This window comes from Rhinoraja longicauda, chromosome 3 (assembly GCF_053455715.1).
Source record: "Rhinoraja longicauda isolate Sanriku21f chromosome 3, sRhiLon1.1, whole genome shotgun sequence".
In the NCBI taxonomy this organism is placed as follows: domain Eukaryota; kingdom Metazoa; phylum Chordata; class Chondrichthyes; order Rajiformes; family Arhynchobatidae; genus Rhinoraja; species Rhinoraja longicauda.
The window spans coordinates 91,083,203-91,103,966 of record NC_135955.1 but is presented as its reverse complement, the minus strand read 5'-3'; the positions used below and the strand labels follow the sequence as shown (position 1 = coordinate 91,103,966).

At 55.7% G+C, this 20,764-nt stretch overlaps 1 protein-coding gene across 1 annotated transcript in view; it reads left to right on the top strand.

The window, feature by feature from the left end:
- spata4 (spermatogenesis associated 4) overlaps positions 1 to 20,764 on the top strand; it is a 28,290-nt gene that overhangs the window by 625 nt on the left and 6,901 nt on the right. The window contains exon 2 of the mRNA XM_078397076.1: positions 11,700 to 11,829. Within this exon, the coding sequence (XP_078253202.1) occupies positions 11,700 to 11,829 (130 nt within the window). The remainder of the gene's footprint in view (positions 1 to 11,699; positions 11,830 to 20,764) is intronic.

The following is a 20,764-nucleotide window of genomic DNA, read 5'->3' as shown; positions in this document are numbered from 1 at the left end:
AGGGTACTGGGTACAGGGTACAGGGTACTGGGTACAGGGGACAGGGTACTGGGTACAGGGTACAGGGTACTGGGTACAGGGTACAGGGTACTGGGTACAGGGTACTGGGTACAGGGTACTGGGTACAGGGTACTGGGTACAGGGTACAGGGTACAGGGTACAGGGTACTGGGTACAGGGGACAGGGTACAGGGTACTGGGTACAGGGTACTGGGTACAGGGTACAGGGTACAGGGTACTGGGTACTGGGTACAGGGTACAGGGTACTGGGTACAGGGGACAGGGTACAGGGTACAGGGTACTGGGTACAGGGGACAGGGTACTGGGTACAGGGGACAGGGTACAGGGTACAGGGTACAGGGTACTGGGTACAGGGTACAGGGTACTGGGTACAGGGTACAGGGTACTGGGTACAGGGTACAGGGTACAGGGTACAGGGTACAGGGTACTGGGTACAGGGGACAGGGTACAGGGGACAGGGTACTGGGTACAGGGTACAGGGTACAGGCCGGCCCGGGTACAGGGTACAGGGGACAGGGTACAGGGTACAGGGTACTGGGTACAGGGTACAGGGTACAGGGTACAGGCCGGCCCGGGTACAGGGTACAGGGTACTGGGTACTGGGTACAGGGTACAGGGGACAGGGTACAGGGTACAGGGTACTGGGTACAGGGTACAGGGTACAGGGTACTGGGTACAGGGTACAGGGTACTGGGTACAGGGTACAGGGGACAGGGTACAGGGTACAGGGTACAGGGTACAGGGTACAGGGTACAGGGGACAGGGTACAGGGTACAGGGTACAGGGTACAGGGTACAGGGTACTGGGTACAGGGTACAGGGTACAGGGTACAGGGGACAGGGTACAGGGTACAGGGGACAGGGTACTGGGTACAGGGTACAGGGGACAGGGTACAGGGTACAGGCCGGCCCGGGGACAGGGTACAGGGTACAGGGTACAGGCCGGCCCGGGGACAGGGTACAGGGTACAGGGTACAGGGGACAGGGTACTGGGTACAGGGTACAGGGTACAGGGTACAGGGTACAGGCCGGCCCGGGGACAGGGTACAGGGTACAGGGGACAGGGTACAGGGTACAGGGGACAGGGTACAGGGTACAGGGGACAGGGGACAGGGTACAGGGTACAGGGTACAGGCCGGCCCGGGGACAGGGTACAGGGTACAGGGTACAGGGGACAGGGTACTGGGTACAGGGGACAGGGTACAGGGTACAGGGTACTGGGTACAGGGGACAGGGTACAGGGTACAGGGTACTGGGTACAGGGTACAGGCCGGCCCGGGTACAGGGTACAGGGTACAGGGTACAGGGGACAGGGTACAGGGTACAGGGTACAGGGGACAGGGTACAGGGTACAGGGTACAGGGTACAGGGTACAGGGTACTGGGTACAGGGGACAGGGTACTGGGTACAGGGTACAGGCCGGCCCGGGTACAGGGTACATGGTACAGGGGACAGGGTACAGGGTACAGGCCGGCCCGGGTACAGGGTACAGGGTACAGGGTACAGGGGACAGGGTACAGGGGACAGGGTACAGGGTACAGGGTACAGGGTACAGGCCGGCCCGGGTACAGGGTACAGGGTACAGGGGACAGGGTACAGGGTACAGGGTACAGGGTACAGGGGACAGGGTACAGGGGACAGGGTACAGGGTACTGGGTACAGGGTACAGGGTACAGGGGACAGGGTACAGGGTACAGGGTACAGGGTACAGGGGACAGGGGACAGGGGACAGGGTACAGGGGACAGGGGACAGGGGACAGGGTACAGGGTACAGGCCGGCCCGGGGACAGGGTACAGGGTACAGGGTACAGGGGACAGGGGACAGGGGACAGGGTACAGGGTACAGGCCGGCCCGGGGACAGGGTACAGGGTACAGGGTACAGGGTACAGGCCGGCCCGGGGACAGGGTACAGGGTACAGGGTACAGGGGACAGGGGACAGGGTACAGGGTACAGGGTACAGGCCGGCCCGGGGACAGGGTACAGGGTACAGGGGACAGGGTACAGGGTACAGGGTACAGGCCGGCCCGGGGACAGGGTACAGGGTACAGGGTACAGGGTACAGGGTACAGGCCGGCCCGGGGACAGGGTACAGGGTACAGGGTACAGGGTACAGGGTACAGGGTACAGGCCGGCCCGGGTACAGGGTACAGGGGACAGGGGACAGGGGACAGGGTACAGGGTACAGGGTACAGGGTACAGGCCGGCCCGGGGACAGGGTACAGGGTACAGGGTACAGGGTACTGGGTACAGGGTACAGGGTACAGGGTACTGGGTACAGGGTACTGTGTACAGGGTACAGGGTACAGGCCGGCCCGGGGACAGGGTACAGGGTACAGGGTACAGGGTACAGGGTACAGGGTACAGGGTACAGGCCGGCCCGGGGACAGGGTACAGGGTACAGGGTACAGGGTACAGGCCGGCCCGGGGACAGGGTACAGGGTACAGGGTACAGGCCGGCCCGGGGACAGGGTACTGGGTACAGGGTACAGGGTACAGGGTACAGGCCGGCCCGGGTACAGGGTACAGGGTACAGGCCGGCCCGGGGACAGGGTACTGGGTACAGGGTACAGGGTACAGGGTACAGGCCGGCCCGGGTACAGGGTACAGGGTACAGGGTACTGGGTACAGGGTACAGGGTACAGGGTACTGGGTACAGGGTACAGGGTACAGGCCGGCCCGGGTACAGGGTACAGAGTACAGGGTACAGGGTACAGGGTACAGGGTACTGGGTACAGGCCGGCCCGGGAACAGGGGACAGGGTACAGGGTACAGGGTACAGGGTACAGGGTACTGGGTACAGGGTACAGGGTACAGGCCGGCCCGGGGACAGGGTACAGGGTACAGGGTACAGGGTACTGGGTACAGGGTACAGGGTACAGGGTACAGGGTACAGGGTACAGGCCGGCCCGGGGACAGGGGACAGGGTACAGGGTACAGGGTACAGGCCGGCCCGGGGACAGGGGACAGGGTACAGGGTACAGGGTACAGGGTACAGGCCGGCCCGGGGACAGGGGACAGGGTACAGGGTACAGGCCGGCCCGGGGACAGGGTACAGGGTACAGGGTACAGGGTACAGGCCGGCCCGGGGACAGGGTACAGGGTACAGGCCGGCCCGGGGACAGGGTACAGGGTACAGGGTACTGGGTACAGGGTACAGGGTACAGGGTACTGGGTACAGGGTACAGGGTACAGGGTACAGGGTACAGGCCGGCCCGGGGACAGGGTACAGGGTACAGGGTACAGGGTACAGGACGGCCCGGGGACAGGGTACAGGGTACAGGGTACAGGCCGGCCCGGGGACAGGGTACAGGGTACAGGGTACAGGGTACAGGGTACAGGCCGGCCCGGGGACAGGGTACTGGGTACAGGGTACAGGGTACAGGGTACAGGGTACAGGCCGGCCCGGGTACAGGGTACAGGGTACAGGGTACAGGGTACAGGGTACAGGCCGGCCCGGGTACAGGGTACAGGGTACAGGCCGGCCCGGGGACAGGGTACTGGGTACAGGGTACAGGGTACAGGCCGGCCCGGGTACAGGGTACAGGGTACAGGGTACAGGGTACTGGGTACAGGGTACAGGGTACAGGGTACTGGGTACTGGGTACAGGGTACAGGGTACAGGCCGGCCCGGGTACAGGGTACAGAGTACAGGGTACAGGGTACAGGGTACTGGGTACAGGCCGGCCCGGGAACAGGGGACAGGGTACAGGGTACAGGGTACTGGGTACAGGGTACAGGGTACAGGCCGGCCCGGGGACAGGGTACAGGGTACAGGGTACAGGGTACTGGGTACAGGGTACAGGGTACAGGGTACAGGGTACAGGCCGGCCCGGGGACAGGGTACAGGGTACAGGGGACAGGGTACAGGGTACAGGGGACAGGGTACAGGGTACAGGGGACAGGGGACAGGGTACAGGGTACAGGGTACAGGCCGGCCCGGGGACAGGGTACAGGGTACAGGGTACAGGGGACAGGGTACTGGGTACAGGGGACAGGGTACAGGGTACAGGGTACTGGGTACAGGGGACAGGGTACAGGGTACAGGGTACTGGGTACAGGGTACAGGCCGGCCCGGGTACAGGGTACAGGGTACAGGGTACAGGGGACAGGGTACAGGGTACAGGGTACAGGGGACAGGGTACAGGGTACAGGGTACAGGGTACAGGGTACTGGGTACAGGGGACAGGGTACAGGGTACAGGGTACTGGGTACAGGGTACAGGCCGGCCCGGGTACAGGGTACATGGTACAGGGGACAGGGTACAGGGTACAGGCCGGCCCGGGTACAGGGTACAGGGTACAGGGTACAGGGGACAGGGTACAGGGGACAGGGTACAGGGTACAGGGTACAGGGTACAGGCCGGCCCGGGTACAGGGTACAGGGTACAGGGGACAGGGTACAGGGTACAGGGTACAGGGTACAGGGTACAGGGGACAGGGTACAGGGGACAGGGTACAGGGTACTGGGTACAGGGTACAGGGTACAGGGTACAGGGTACAGGGGACAGGGTACAGGGTACAGGGTACAGGGGACAGGGGACAGGGGACAGGGTACAGGGGACAGGGGACAGGGTACAGGGTACAGGGTACAGGCCGGCCCGGGGACAGGGTACAGGGTACAGGGTACAGGGGACAGGGGACAGGGTACAGGGTACAGGCCGGCCCGGGGACAGGGTACAGGGTACAGGGTACAGGGTACAGGGTACAGGGTACAGGGTACAGGCCGGCCCGGGGACAGGGTACAGGGTACAGGGTACAGGGGACAGGGGACAGGGGACAGGGTACAGGGTACAGGGTACAGGCCGGCCCGGGGACAGGGTACAGGGTACAGGGGACAGGGTACAGGGTACAGGGTACAGGCCGGCCCGGGGACAGGGTACAGGGTACAGGGTACAGGGTACAGGGTACAGGCCGGCCCGGGGACAGGGTACAGGGTACAGGGTACAGGGTACAGGGTACAGGCCGGCCCGGGTACAGGGTACAGGGGACAGGGGACAGGGTACAGGGTACAGGGTACAGGGTACAGGCCGGCCCGGGTACAGGGTACAGGGGACAGGGGACAGGGTACAGGGTACAGGGTACAGGGTACAGGCCGGCCCGGGGACAGGGTACAGGGTACAGGGTACAGGGTACTGGGTACAGGGTACAGGGTACAGGGTACTGGGTACAGGGTACTGTGTACAGGGTACAGGGTACAGGGTACAGGCCGGCCCGGGGACAGGGTACAGGTTACAGGGTACAGGGTACAGGCCGGCCCGGGGACAGGGTACAGGGTACAGGGTACAGGGTACAGGGTACAGGCTGGCCCGGGGACAGGGTACAGGCCGGCCCGGGGACAGGGTACTGGGTACAGGGTACAGGGTACAGGGTACAGGGTACAGGCCGGCCCGGGTACAGGGTACAGGGTACAGGCCGGCCCGGGGACAGGGTACTGGGTACAGGGTACAGGGTACAGGGTACAGGCCGGCCCGGGTACAGGGTACAGGGTACAGGGTACAGGGTACTGGGTACAGGGTACAGGGTACAGGGTACTGGGTACAGGGTACAGGGTACAGGCCGGCCCGGGTACAGGGTACAGAGTACAGGGTACAGGGTACAGGGTACAGGGTACTGGGTACAGGCCGGCCCGGGAACAGGGGACAGGGTACAGGGTACAGGGTACAGGGTACTGGGTACAGGGTACAGGGTACAGGCCGGCCCGGGGACAGGGTACAGGGTACAGGGTACAGGGTACTGGGTACAGGGTACAGGGTACAGGGTACAGGGTACAGGGTACAGGGTACAGGCCGGCCCGGGGACAGGGGACAGGGTACAGGGTACAGGGTACAGGCCGGCCCGGGGACAGGGGACAGGGTACAGGGTACAGGCCGGCCCGGGGACAGGGGACAGGGTACAGGGGACAGGGTACAGGGTACAGGCCGGCCCGGGGACAGGGTACAGGGTACAGGGTACAGGGTACAGGGTACAGGCCGGCCCGGGGACAGGGTACAGGGTACAGGCCGGCCCGGGGACAGGGTACAGGGTACAGGGTACTGGGTACAGGGTACAGGGTACAGGGTACTGGGTACAGGGTACAGGGTACAGGGTACAGGGTACAGGCCGGCCCGGGGACAGGGTACAGGGTACAGGGTACAGGGTACAGGACGGCCCGGGGACAGGGTACAGGGTACAGGGTACAGGGTACAGGCCGGCCCGGGGACAGGGTACAGGGTACAGGGTACAGGGTACAGGGTACAGGCCGGCCCGGGGACAGGGTACTGGGTACAGGGTACAGGGTACAGGGTACAGGGTACAGGCCGGCCCGGGTACAGGGTACAGGGTACAGGGTACAGGGTACAGGGTACAGGCCGGCCCGGGTACAGGGTACAGGGTACAGGCCGGCCCGGGGACAGGGTACTGGGTACAGGGTACAGGGTACAGGCCGGCCCGGGTACAGGGTACAGGGTACAGGGTACAGGGTACTGGGTACAGGGTACAGGGTACTGGGTACAGGGTACAGGGTACAGGCCGGCCCGGGTACAGGGTACAGAGTACAGGGTACAGGGTACAGGGTACTGGGTACAGGCCGGCCCGGGAACAGGGGACAGGGTACAGGGTACAGGGTACTGGGTACAGGGTACAGGGTACAGGCCGGCCCGGGGACAGGGTACAGGGTACAGGGTACAGGGTACTGGGTACAGGGTACAGGGTACAGGGTACAGGGTACAGGGTACAGGCCGGCCCGGGGACAGGGGACAGGGTACAGGGTACAGGGTACAGGCCGGCCCGGGGACAGGGGACAGGGTACAGGGTACAGGGTACAGGCCGGCCCGGGGACAGGGGACAGGGTACAGGGTACAGGCCGGCCCGGGGACAGGGTACAGGGTACAGGGTACAGGGTACAGGCCGGCCCGGGGACAGGGTACAGGGTACAGGCCGGCCCGGGGACAGGGTACAGGGTACAGGGTACAGGGTACAGGGTACAGGCCGGCCCGGGGACAGGGTACAGGGTACAGGGTACAGGGTACAGGCCGGCCCGGGGACAGGGTACAGGGTACAGGGTACAGGCCGGCCCGGGGACAGGGGACAGGGTACAGGGTACAGGCCGGCCCGGGGACAGGGTACAGGGTACAGGGTACAGGGTACAGGCCGGCCCGGGGACAGGGTACAGGGTACAGGGTACAGGCCGGCCCGGGGACAGGGTACAGGGTACAGGGTACAGGCCGGCCCGGGGACAGGGTACAGGGTACAGGGTACAGGGTACAGGGTACAGGCCGGCCCGGGGACAGGGTACAGGGTACAGGGAACAGGGTACAGGCCGGCCCGGGGACAGGGTACAGGGTACAGGGAACAGGGTACAGGCCGGCCCGGGGACAGGGTACAGGGTACAGGGTACAGGCCGGCCCGGGGACAGGGTAAAGGCTACAGGGTACAGGGTACAGGGTCAGGCCGGCCCGGGGACAGGGTACAGGGTACAGGGTACAGGCCGGCCCGGGGACAGGGTACAGGGTACTGGGTACAGGGTACAGGGTACAGGCCGGCCCGGGGACAGGGTACTGGGTACAGGCCGGCCCGGGGACAGGGTACAGGGTACAGGCCGGCCCGGGGACAGGGTACAGGGTACAGGCCGGCCCGGGGACAGGGTACAGGGTACAGGCCGGCCCGGGGACAGGGTACAGGGTACAGGGTACAGGCCGGCCCGGGGTCAGGGTACAGGGGACAGGCCGGCCCGGGGACAGGGTACAGGCCGGCCCGGGGACAGGGTACAGGGTACAGGGTACAGGCCGGCCCGGGGACAGGGGACAGGCCGGCCCGGGGACAGGGTACAGGCCGGCCCGGGGACAGGGTACAGGGGACAGGGTACAGGGTACAGGCCGGCCCGGGGACAGGGTACAGGGGACAGGGTACAGGCCGGCCCGGGGACAGGGTACAGGCCGGCCCGGGGACAGGGTACAGGCCGGCCTGGGGACAGGGTACAGGGTACAGGGTACAGGCCGGCCCGGGGACAGGGGACAGGGTACAGGGTACAGGCCGGCCCGGGGACAGGGTACAGGCCGGCCCGGGGACAGGGTACAGGGTACAGGCCGGCCCGGGGACAGGGTACAGGGTACAGGCCGGCCCGGGGACAGGGTACAGGGTACAGGGTACAGGCCGGCCCGGGGACAGGGTACAGGGTACAGGGTACAGGCCGGCCCGGGGACAGGGGACAGGGTACAGGGTACAGGGTACAGGCCGGCCCGGGGACAAGGTACAGGGTACAGGGTACAGGTACAGGGTACAGGCCGGCCCGGGGACAGGGTACAGGGTACAGGGTACAGGCCGGCCCGGGGACAGGGTACAGGGTACAGGCCGGCCGGGGACAAGGTACAGGGTACAGGGTACAGGGTACAGGCCGGCCCGGGGACAGGGTACAGGGTACAGGCCGGCCCGGGGACAGGGTACAGGCCGGCCCGGGGACAGGGTACAGGCCGGCCCGGGGACAGGGTACAGGCCGGCCCGGGGGGACAGGGTACAGGGTACAGGGTACAGGCCGGCCCGGGGGACAGGGGACAGGGTACAGGGTACAGGCCGGCCCGGGGACAAGGTACAGGGTACAGGGTACAGGCCGGCCCGGGGACAGGGTACAGGGTACAGGGTACAGGCCGGCCCGGGGACAGGGTACAGGGTACAGGGTACAGGCCGGCCCGGGGACAAGGTACAGGGTACAGGGTACAGGGTACAGGCCGGCCCGGGGACAGGGTACAGGGTACAGGCCGGCCCGGGGACAGGGTACAGGCCGGCCCGGGGACAGGGTACAGGCCGGCCCGGGGACAGGGTACAGGCCGGCCCGGGGGGACAGGGTACAGGCCGGCCCGGGGGGCCTGGGGCTCAGCCGCCCCGTCACCCACGGCCCGCGGTGAGGCCCGCCCCGGGGCAGGGGAGCCGGGGCCGGGGACAGGGGACGGGACAGGTCGGGGAGCCGTGCTGAGAGAGGGGGCAGGGGAGAGCGGTGCGGGTTAGCCCGGGGAGGGAGAGGGGAGAGAGGGGGAGAGGGGGGAGGGGGAGGGGGAGAGGGGGAGGGGGAGGGGGAGGGGGAGGGGGAGAGGGGGGGAGGGGAGGAGGGGGAGAGGGGGAGGGGGAGGGGGGAGGGGGAGGGGGAGAGGGGGAGGGGAGGGGGAGAGGGGGAGGGGGAGGGGGAGAGGGGGAGAGGGGGGAGGGGAGGGGGAGGAGGGGGAGAGGAGGAGGGGGAGAGGGAGAGGGGGGAGAGGGGGGAGAGGGGGAGAGAGAGAGGGCGAGAGGAAGAGGGGGAGGGGAGGGGGAGGAGGAGGGGGAGGGCGAGAGGAGGAGGGGAGAGGAAGAGGGGGATAGTCAAGTCAAGCCAATTTTATTTGTATAGCACATTTAAACACAACCCACGTTGACCAAAGTGCTGTACATCAGTTCAGGTACTAAGAACGAACATACAATGGCACACAAACATAACAGCACATACATAAACAGTTCACAGCGCCCCCTCAATGAGCCTCAAACGCTAGGGAGTAGAAATAGGTTTTGAGCCTGGACTTAAAGGAGTCGATGGAGGGGGCAGTTCTGATGGGGACAGGGATGCTGTTCCACAGTCTAGGAGCTGCAACCGCAAAAGCGCGGTCACCCTGAGCTTAAGCCTAGACCGCGGGATAGTGAGTAGCCCCAAGTCGGCCGACCTGAGGGACCTGGAGATAGAGTGGTGGGTTAGAAGATTTTTGATGTAGGGGGGGGGGGGGGAGTGTCCATTTAGGGCTTTGTATGTGAATAGGAGGAGCTGGAAGTTGATTCTGTACTGTACTGGGAGCCAGTGGAGAGAGGCCAGAATCGGGGTGATGTGGTCCCTTTTACGGGTACCCGTCAGGAGTCTCGCTGCAGCGTTTTGGACCAGTTGCAGGCGGGACAGGGATGATTGGCTGATCCCAGTGTATAGGGAGTTGCAATAGTCTAGGCGGGAGGAAATGAATGCGTGGATGATTTTTTTCAATGTCGTCAAATTGGAGGAAAGGTTTGATTTTAGCTATGGTACGAAGTTGGAAGAAGCTGGCTTTTACCACAGCGTTGACTTGCTTGTCAAACTTTAATGCAGATGGGGAGGGGGAGAGGGGGAGAGGAGGAGGAGGAGGAGGAGGAGGGGGAGATGGAGAGGAGGAGGAGGAGGAGAGGAGGAGGAGGAGGGGGAGGGGGAGAGGGGGAGGGGAGAGGGGGAGGGGAGAGGGGGAGAGAGAGAGAGGAGGAGGAAGGGGAGAGGAGGAGGAGGGGGAGATGGAGAAGGGGAGGGGAGGAGGGGGAGAGGAGTAAGGGGAGAGGAGGAAGGGGAGAGGAGGGGGAGGGGGAGGGGGAGGGGGAGAGGAGAGGGAGCGATGGATAGAGAGCGATGGATCGAGAGGGTGGGGTGGAGTGGGATGGGAGGGTAGGTAGAGAGAGAGGAGGGGTAGAAAGGGCAGAGGCGGTGGGGAGATGTGCAGAGTAAAAATGGGACACAGGCAGAGAGAGGTACAGATGGAGTGTGTGGGGGAGGCATAAATGTGGGGAGGGGGGGTCGAGAGTTGGGGGAAGGTGGAGTTGGGAGGAGGGAGTGCAGTGTGTGGGAGGGAGGGGAGCTGAAGGGCAGGGGCCGGGGTGTGGAGGGGATGGGGGAGGGGAGAGGAGGGTGGGCAGGGACGGGGTTTGTGTGGAGGGAGAGGGAGGGATGGTGGAGGGGTAGGGGCAGGCTTGTCGGGCTGGAGGTGGGGGGCCTTGCATTAGAAACGCCACAGGGCCAGGTGTGGACGACAGAGCCACTGCCTCACAGCGCCTGGGGCCCTGGTTCAATCCTGACCTCCATTGCTGTCTGTGTGGAGTTTGCACATTCCCTCTGTGACCATGTGGGTTTCCTCCGGGTGCTCCAGGTCCCTCCTGTACCCCAAAGACGTGCAGGTCGGTGGGTTAGTGAGACAAGAGACTGCAGGTGCTGAAGTCTTGACAAACAGAAAACAAACTGCTCAAAGAAACGAAAACAGATGGAGGGAGAAAAAGACACAAAGTACTGGAGTAACTCAGCGGGTCAGGCAGCATCTGTGGAAAAAATGGATAGGTGACGTTTCACAGAGTGCTGGAGTAACTCAGCGGGCCAGGCAGCATCTGTGGAGAACATGGATTGGTGACGTATTGGTTCAGGATCCTTAAGCATAGTCTTGAGATGAGAGGGGAGAGATTTAAGGGTGACCTCGGGCAACTTTTTCACTCAGAGGGGAGTCCATATCTGGAACGAGCTGCCAGAGGAAGCTATGAAGCGGGTACAATTACGCTTTTAAAAGACATTTGGACAGATATGTGCATGAGAATTGTTTAGAGGGATATGGACCAAATGCTGGCAAATGGGACTAGCCCAGTATGCCAACTTGGTCAGCATGGATACATTTTCATAGGAAGAACATAAAGTATTTTTAAAGAAAAATACCACTGGTGCAGGAAATCTCGTACACGAAGAGGGAACGGCAATTACTGACATGCATCAATTCAGTGATGGGAATATTGACATTATGACCTACAGGTAGAATACAAGTATTTCTCAGTTTACATTTAGCAAATCCACATGATGAGATGTACTTTGAGTGTCAGTCAGGAATCACAAAGTGCTGTGAATAAATCCGGTGTCGGATGTACAGCGAAGGTCTAACAGGTGTGGATCAATGCTGGTGCGTTGTGTTTCAGAGCCTTCAGCAATGGCTACCTTGTGGCTGAGATCTTCTCCTGGTACTACCCCTGTGACTTGGACATGGGTGCTTTTAACCACGGCCTCTCCTTCCCCTCCAAGCTGAAGAACTGGTCCAGGCTGGAGAATGTAAGTACCCAGTCCTCAGGGAAAACATTCACATAGTTAAACAATGTTGTGGCTCACCATTACTCTGTTCTGCAAACCTCACAGATATGATTTTACAACCATGTTATCAGATTTCCCACTGTAAACCTTGAGCAGCTTACAACCCAGCGGTATAGGTCTCCTGTATATCGGCGAGACCAAGCGCAGGCTCGGTGATCGTTCCTCTGAACACCTCTGCTCAGTCCACCTAAACCTACCTGATCTCCCGGTTGCTAAACACATTAACTCCCCATCCCATTCCCACACTGACCTTACTGTCCACTGTCAGAGTGAGGAACAACGCCAATTAAAGGAACAGCACCCCATCTGTGGGGCAGCTCACACCCCAAAGGTACAAATACTGCTTTCTCTAATTTCAAGTTACCCTTTTACTCCCTCTCTTTCTGTCCCTCCCCAACCCTAAACATCCTGCACTGTTCCTATCCCTTAGTTATCACCTCCTCTGCAGCCAACAATGGACCAGTGTGGGCTCTTTGGCTGTCGGTGGTGGCTCTGATTGGTTCCCTGCCTTCTCATTTCTCTAGTTTCCCTCTCCCCTGACTCCCAGTCACAAGAAGGGTCTTGACCCAAAACGTCCCTTATCCCTTCTCTCCAAAGATGCTGCCTGACCAACTGAGTCACTCCAGCATTTTGTGCCTGGCTTCGATGCTGAAATAGACATCGTCAGTGGCCAATTAACCTGCAAGCCCACATGTCTAGGATGTTGGAGGAAACCGGAGCACCCGGATGAAACACACGCAGTCACAGGGAGAACGTGCAAACTCCACACAGACAGAACCCGAGGTCAGGATTGAACGCGGGTCTCTGGCGCTATGGCAATGACTGAGAAAACAGCTTCACTGTGTTCCTCAGTATGTTGTTAGCATGAATGGTAACTTCTAGGTTTGGGTTTATTATTGTCACGTGTACCGAGGTACAGTGAAAAGCTTTGTTTTCCAAATTATCCAATCAGATCAGATAATACGAGACATCAATGCATTCAAGTCAAACTAAGTACAACAGGTGGAGCAAAGGGGAAGATACAGAGTACAGAATATAGTTCTCAGCATTGTAGCGCATCAGTTCCACAGACAATGTCCAATGTCCACAATGGGGTAGAGGACCCTAGCCCAGGGAGGATAAAGGGTGTGATCTTTACAGGGAACTGCTAAAGAGACAAGACATATTGCAAGCCACGCATTTCCCATCACTGGAGTCAGAAATCCCAGCTCCTGCAACACTGTTGTTCACCACCCTCTCCAGGTCTGCTTACCGTTTGCATTATTGCACCTTCCCATCATGTAAGTGGCATTCTCTTGACATATGAGCGGCAGTAATGCATCATAAAGTTCACTGAAGCGTTTCACAATAAGGTTGGTGCACGAGTGCTTTGATAGATTTCCAGAGGCAAGATTAAAATGCAACATAACACTGAAGAAAAAAATGTGGAGCTGCTTATTCATAGGTCTTTGACAGATGCACTGTAGAAAGCATTTTATCAGGATGCATCACAGCTTGGTTTGGGTACAGCACCATCCAAGACTGCAAGAAATTGCAGAGAATTGTGGACGCAGCCCAGACCATCACACAAACCAACCTCCCTTCCATTGACGCCATCTACACCTCACGCTGCCTCAGCAAGGCCAGCAGCATAATCAAAGAACAGTCCGGGAGCAGAGCAAGGACGCCCGTTGGCTGAGCAGTAAAGTAAGTGCTAATCACAGTTGAACAGGCAGTTTAAAAAGAGCGCCAAAAGGAAACTAGTAGTCAATTTGAAAAGTCCGGGAGCAGAGCAAGGACGCCCGTTGGCTGAGCAGTAAAGTAAGTGCTAGTTTAAGTGAGAAGTCAGGTAAATTGGACAATCAGGCAATTTAATTGGTGATATAAGGATACTCGACAGGGGAGACCGAAGTCTGGAAGAGCTGTAGTGGTCGGTGACTCCATAGTCCGAGGGACGGACAGAAGATTCTGTGGCAGCAGGAGGGACTTGAGGATGGTCTGTTGCCTCCCTGGTGCCAGGGTTCAACACATCACAGACCGGCTTCAGAAAATCCTAGTGAGGGAAGGCGATCAACCTGAAGTCGTTGTGCACGTGGGCACGAATGACGTCGGGCGGAAGAGGAAGGAGGTGCTACAGCGGGAGTTTAGAGAGTTGGGAAAAACACTGAGAAGTAGGACGTCGAAGGTAGTTATCTCTGGACTGCTACCGGTACCTCGTGCTGGTGAGGCCAGGAACAGAGAGATAGAGGGTATGAATTTATGGCTGAGGGACTGGTGCAGAGAGCAGGGATTTAGATTTCTGGACCACTGGGATCTCTTCTGGGCTAGGGGTGACTTGTACAAAAGGGACGGGTTGCATCTTAGCAGCAGGGGGACAAACATTCTGGCAGGCAGGTTTGCTAGTGTGACACCTGTGGCTTTAAACTAAGTAGTGGGGGGGAGGGGTTAACAAATTGTGAATATGAAGATGAGGTAAAAGGGAATACAGGAGATATTGCAAAAGACTCTCGGAAGAATGGGAACAGAAGTTCTAGAGGGGAAAAGAAATTAAGGGCAGGGCCAATTGTGAACGATGTGAGAGGGGAGGTAAATACAGAAGTTAAAGTGTTGTACTTAAATGCGCGTAGTATAAAAAATAAAGTGGATGAGCTTGAGGCTCAGTTAGTCATGGGCAAGTATGATGTTGTAGGGATCACTGAGACATGGCTACAAGAGGACCAGGGCTGGGAACTGAATATTCAGGGGTACACAACGTATAGAAAAGACAGACAGATGGGCAGAGGGGGTGGGGTTGCTCTGATGGTAAGGAATGATATTCATTCCCTTGCAAGGGGTGACATAGAATCAGGAGATGTTGAATCAGTATGGATAGAAATGAGAAATTGTAAGGGTAAAAAGACCCTAATGGGAGTTATCTATAGGCCCCCAAACAGTAGCCTCGACATAGGGTGCAAGTTGAATCAGGAGATAAAATTGGCGTGTCAAAAATGTAATGCTACGGTGGTTATGGGAGATTTCAACATGCAGGTAGACTGGGAAAATCAGGTTGGAAATGGACCCCAGGAAAGAGAGTTTGTAGAGTGCCTTCGAGATGGATTCTTAGAACAGCTTGTATTGGAGCCTACCAGGGAGAAGGCAATTCTGGATTTAGTGTTGTGTAATGATCCTGATCTGATAAGGGGACGAGAGGTAAAAGAGCCATTAGGAGGCAGTGATCACAACATGATAAGTTTTACTCTGCAAATGGAAAGGCAGAAGGGAAAATCGGAAGTGTCGGTATTACAGTATAGCAAAGGGGATTACAGAGGCATGAGGCAGGAGCTGGCCAAAATTGATTGGAAGGAGGCCCTAGCAGGGAAGACGGTAGAACAGCAATGGCAGGTATTCCTGGGAATAATGCAGAGGTTGCAGGATCAATTTATTCCAAAGAGGTGGAAAGACTCTAAGGGGAGTAAGAGACACCTGTGGCTGACAAGGGAAGTCAGGGACAGCATAAAAATTAAGGAGAGGAAGTATAACATAGCAAAGAAGAGTGGGAAGACAGAGGATTGGGACTCTTTTAAAGAGCAACAAAAGTTAACTAAAAAGGCAATACGGGGAGAAAAGATGAGGTACGAGGGTAAACTAGCCAATAATATAAAGGAGGATAGCAAAAGTTTTTTTAGGTACGTGAAGAGGAAAAAAATAGTCAAGGCAAATGTGGGTCCCTTGAAGACAGAAGCAGGGGAATTTATTATGGGGAACAAAGAAATGGCAGACGAGTTAAACCGTTACTTTGGATCTGTCTTCACTGAGGAAGATACACACAATAACAATATAACAATATAACAATATAACAACTACAGCATGGAAACAGGCCTGTCCGGCCCTACCAGTCCACGCCGACCATTCTCCCTGACCTAGTCTCATCTACCTGCACTCAGACCATAACCCTCCAATCCCCTCCTATCCATATACCTATCCAATTTACTCTTAAATAATAAAATCGAGCCAGCCTCCACCACTTCCACCGGAAGCCCATTCCATACAGCCACCACCCTCTGAGTAAAGAAGTTCCCCCTCATGTTACCCCTAAACCTTTGTCCCTCAATTCTGAAGCTATGTCCCCTTGTTGGAATCTTCCCCACTCTCAAAGGGAAAAGCCTACCCACGTCAACTCTGTCCGTCCCTCTCAAAATTTTAAAAACCTCTATCAAGTCCCCCCTCAACCTTCTACGCTCCAAAGAATAAAGACCCAACCTGTTCAACCTCTCTCTGTAGCCTAAGTGCTGAAACCCAGGCAACATTCTAGTAAATCTCCTCTGTACCCTCTCCATTTTGTCGACATCCTTCCTATAATTTGGCGACCAGAACTGCACACCATACTCCAGATTCGGCCTCACCAATGCCCTGTACAATTTCAACATTACATCCCAACTTCTATACTCGATGCTCTGATTTATAAAGGCAAGCATACCAAACGCCTTCTTCACCACCCTATCCACATGAGATTCCACCTTCAGGGAACAATGCACAGTTATTCCCAGATCCCTCTGTTCCACTGCATTCCTCAATTCCCTACCATTTACCCTGTACGTCCTATTTTGATTTGTCCTACCAAAATGCAGCACCTCACACTTATCAGCATTAAACTCCATCTGCCATCTTTCAGCCCACCCTTCCAAAAGGCCCAAGTCTCTCTGTAGACTTTGAAAATCTACCTCACTATCAACTACTCCACCTATCTTAGTATCATCTGCATATTTACTAATCCAATTTGCCACACCATCATCCAGATCATTAATGTAAATGACAAACAACAGTGGACCCAACACAGATCCTTGGGGTACTCCACTAGACACTGGCCTCCAACCTGACATACAATTGTCAACCGTTACCCTCTGGTATCTCCCATTCAGCCATTGTTGAATCCATCTTGCAACCTCACTATTAATACCCAACGATTTAACCTTCTTAATCAACCTTCCATGTGGAACCTTGTCAAATGCCTTACTGAAGTCCATATAGACAACATCCACAGCCTTGCCCTTATCAATTTCCCTGGTAACCTCTTCAAAAAATTCAAGAAGATTAGTCAAACATGACCTTCCAGGCACAAATCCATGTTGACTGTTTCTAATCAGGCCTTGATTATCCAAATAATTATATATATTGTCCTTAAGTATCTTTTCCATTAATTTTCCCACCACAGACGTCAAACTAACAGGTCTATAATTGCTAGGTTTACTTTTAGAACCTTTTTTAAACAAAGGCACAACATGCGCAATGCGCCAATCTTCCGGCACCATCCCTGTTTCTAATGACGTTTGAAATATTTCCGTCATAGCCCCTGCTATTTCTGCACTAACTTCCCTCAATGTCCTAGGGAATATCCTATCAGGACCTGGAGACTTATCCACTTTTATATTCTTCAAAAGTGTCCGTACCTCCTCTTCTTTAATCCTCCTAATTTCCATCACTACTCTACTTGTTTCGCTTACCTCACATAATTCAATATCCTTCTCCTCGGTAAATACCGAAGAAAAGAAATTGTTTAATATCTCCCCCATTTCTTCCGGCTCAGCACATAGCTGTCCACTCTGACTCTCTAATGGACCAATTTTATCCCTCACTATCCTTTTGCTATTGACATATCTGTAGAACCCCTTGGGGTTTACTTTTACATTACTTGCCAAAGCAGCCTCATATCTTTTTTTCGCTTTTCTAATTTCCTTTTTAAGATTCCTTTTACATTCTTTATATTCCTCAAGAACCTCATTTACTCCCTGCCGCTTATATTTATTGTATATCTCCCTCTTTTTCCGAACCAAGTGTCCAATTTCCCTGGAAAACCACGGCTCTTTCAAATTATTATTCTTTCCTTTCCACCGAACAGAGACATAAAGACTCTGTACTCACCTTTAAATATCCTCCATTTCTCTATTATATCCTTTTCATAAAACAACAATTTCCATTTCACTCCTTTTAAATCCTTTCTCATCTCCTCAAAATTAGCCTTTCTCCAATCCAAAATCTCAACCCTTGGTCCAGATTTGACCTTCTCCATAATGATATTGAAACTAATGGCATTATGATCACTAGACCCAAAGTGCTCCTCAACACATACCTCCGTCACCTGACCCATCTCATTTCCTAACAGGAGGTCCAACACTGCCCCTTCTCTGGTAGGCACCTCTACGTATTGCTGCAAAAAACTATCCTGCACACATTTTACAAACTCCAAACCATCCAGCCCTTTAACAGAATGTGATTCCCAGTCTATATACGGAAAATTGAAATCACCCACAATCACCACTCTGTGCTTACTACTAATATCTGCTATCTCCTTACATATTTGCTCTTCCAATTCTCGTTCCCTATTTGGCGGTCTATAATACACCCCTATAAGTGTTGCTAAACCTTTCTCATTTCTGAGTTCCACCCAAACAGCCTCCTTAATCGAGCCTTCTAGTCTGTCCTGCCAAAGCACTGCTGTGATATCCTCCCTGACAAGCAATGCAACACCCCCACCTCTTGCCCCTCCGATTCTATCACATCTGAAACAATGAAATCCTGGAATATTTAATTGCCAATCGCAACCCTCCTGCAACCATGTTTCACTGATCGCCACAACATCATACTTCCAGATGTCAATCCAGGCTCTAAGCTCATCCACCTTTCTTACAATGCTCCTAGCATTAAAATATACACATTTAAGGGACCCATCATTTCTTATTCTCAGTTTATTTCTTTTCCCTTCTTTCTCTCCTACATATTGGGTCTGAGTGTTTCCCTTTTCTGCCTCCTGCCTCACACACTGCCTATTAGCTATCTGTGTTTGAGTCCCTCCCCCCAACCGTACTAGTTTAAAGTCTCCGCAGTTATTTTAGCAAATCTCCCCGCCAGGATATTGGTTCCCCTCGGGTTCAGATGCAACCCGTCCTTTTTGTACAGGTCATACTTCCCCCAGAAGAGGTCCCAATGATCCAGAAACTTGAAACCCTGCTCCCTGCACCAGTTCCTCAGCCACGTATTTATCCTCCACCTCACTCCATTCCTATTCTCACTATCGCGTGGCACAGGCAGTAAGCCTGAGATTATTACTTTGGAAGTCCTTTTTTTTAACTCTCTTCCTAGCCCCCTGAATTCTCCTTTCAGGACCTCTTCCCTTATCCTACCTATATTGTTGGTACCTATATGTACCACGACCTCTGGCTCCTCTCCCTCCCCTTTCAGGATATCCTGGACACGCTCAGACACATCCCGGACACCGGCACCAGGGAGGCAAACCACCATCCGGGTCTCCCGACTGCGTCCACAGAAACGCCTATCAGAAATCTCCCAAATGTTCTAGGGGCCGGAGAACCTAGGGTGATGGAGGAACTGAAGGAAATCCACATTAGGCAGGAAATGGTTTTGGATAGACTGATGGGACTGAAGGCTGATAAATCCCCAGGGCCTGATGGTCTGCATCCCAGAGTACTTAAGGAGGTGGCTCTAGAAATAGTGGAAGCATTGGAGATCATTTTTCAATGTTCTATAGATTCAGGATCAGTTCCTGTGGATTGGAGGATAGCAAATGTTATCCCACTTTTTAAGAAAGGAGGGAGAGAGAAAACGGGTAATTATAGACCAGTTAGTCTGACATCAGTGGTGGGGAAGATGCTGGAGTCAATTATAAAAGACGAAATTGCTGAGCATTTGGATAGCAGTAACGGGATCATTCCGAGTCAGCATGGATTTACGAAGGGGAAATCATGCTTGACAAATCTACTGGAATTTTTTGAGGATGTAACTAGGAAAATTGACAAGGGAGAGTCAGTGGATGTGGTGTACCTCGACTTTCAGAAAGCCTTCGACAAGGTCCCACATAGGAGATTAGTGGGCAAAATTAGGGCACATGGTATTGGGGGTAGGGTACTGACATGGATAGAAAATTGGTTGACAGACAGAAAGCAAAGAGTGGGGATAAATGGGTCCCTTTCGGAATGGCAGGCAGTGACCAGTGGGGTACCGCAAGGTTCGGTGCTGGGACCCCAGCTATTTACGATATACATTAATGACTTAGACGAAGGGATTAAAAGTACCATTAGCAAATTTGCAGATGATACTAAGTTGGGGGGTAGTGTGAATTGTGAGGAAGATGCAATAAGGCTGCAGGGTGACTTGGACAGGTTGTGTGAGTGGGCGGATACATGGCAGATGCAGTTTAATGTAGATAAGTGTGAGGTTATTCACTTTGGAAGTAAGAATAGAAAGGCAGATTATTATCTGAATGGTGTCAAGTTAGGAGGAGGGGGAGTTCAACGAGATCTGGGTGTCCTAGTGCATCAGTCAATGAAAGGAAGCATGCAGGTACAGCAGGCAGTGAAGAAAGCCAATGGAATGTTGGCCTTCGTAACAAGAGGAGTTGAGTATAGGAGCAAAGAGGTCCTTCTACAGTTGTACCGGGCCCTGGTGAGACCGCACCTGGAGTACTGTGTGCAGTTTTGGTCTCCAAATTTGAGGAAGGATATTCTTGCTATGGAGGGCGTGCAGCGTAGGTTCACTAGGTTAATTCCCGGAATGGCGGGACTGTCGTATGTTGAAAGGCTGGAGCGATTGGGCTTGTATACACTGGAATTTAGAAGGATGAGGGGGGATCTTATTGAAACATATAAGATAATTAGGGGATTGGACACATTAGAGGCAGATAACATGTTCCCAATGTTGGGGGAGTCCAGAACAAGGGGCCACAGTTTGAGAATAAGGGGTAGGCCATTTAGAACGGAGATGAGGAAGAACTTTTTCAGTCAGAGGGTGGTGAAGGTGTGGAATTCTCTGCCTCAGAAGGCAGTGGAGGCCAGTTCTTTGGATGCTTTCAAGAGAGAGCTGGATAGAGCTCTTAAGGATAGCAGAGTGAGGGGGTATGGGGAGAAGGCAGGAACGGGGTACTGAT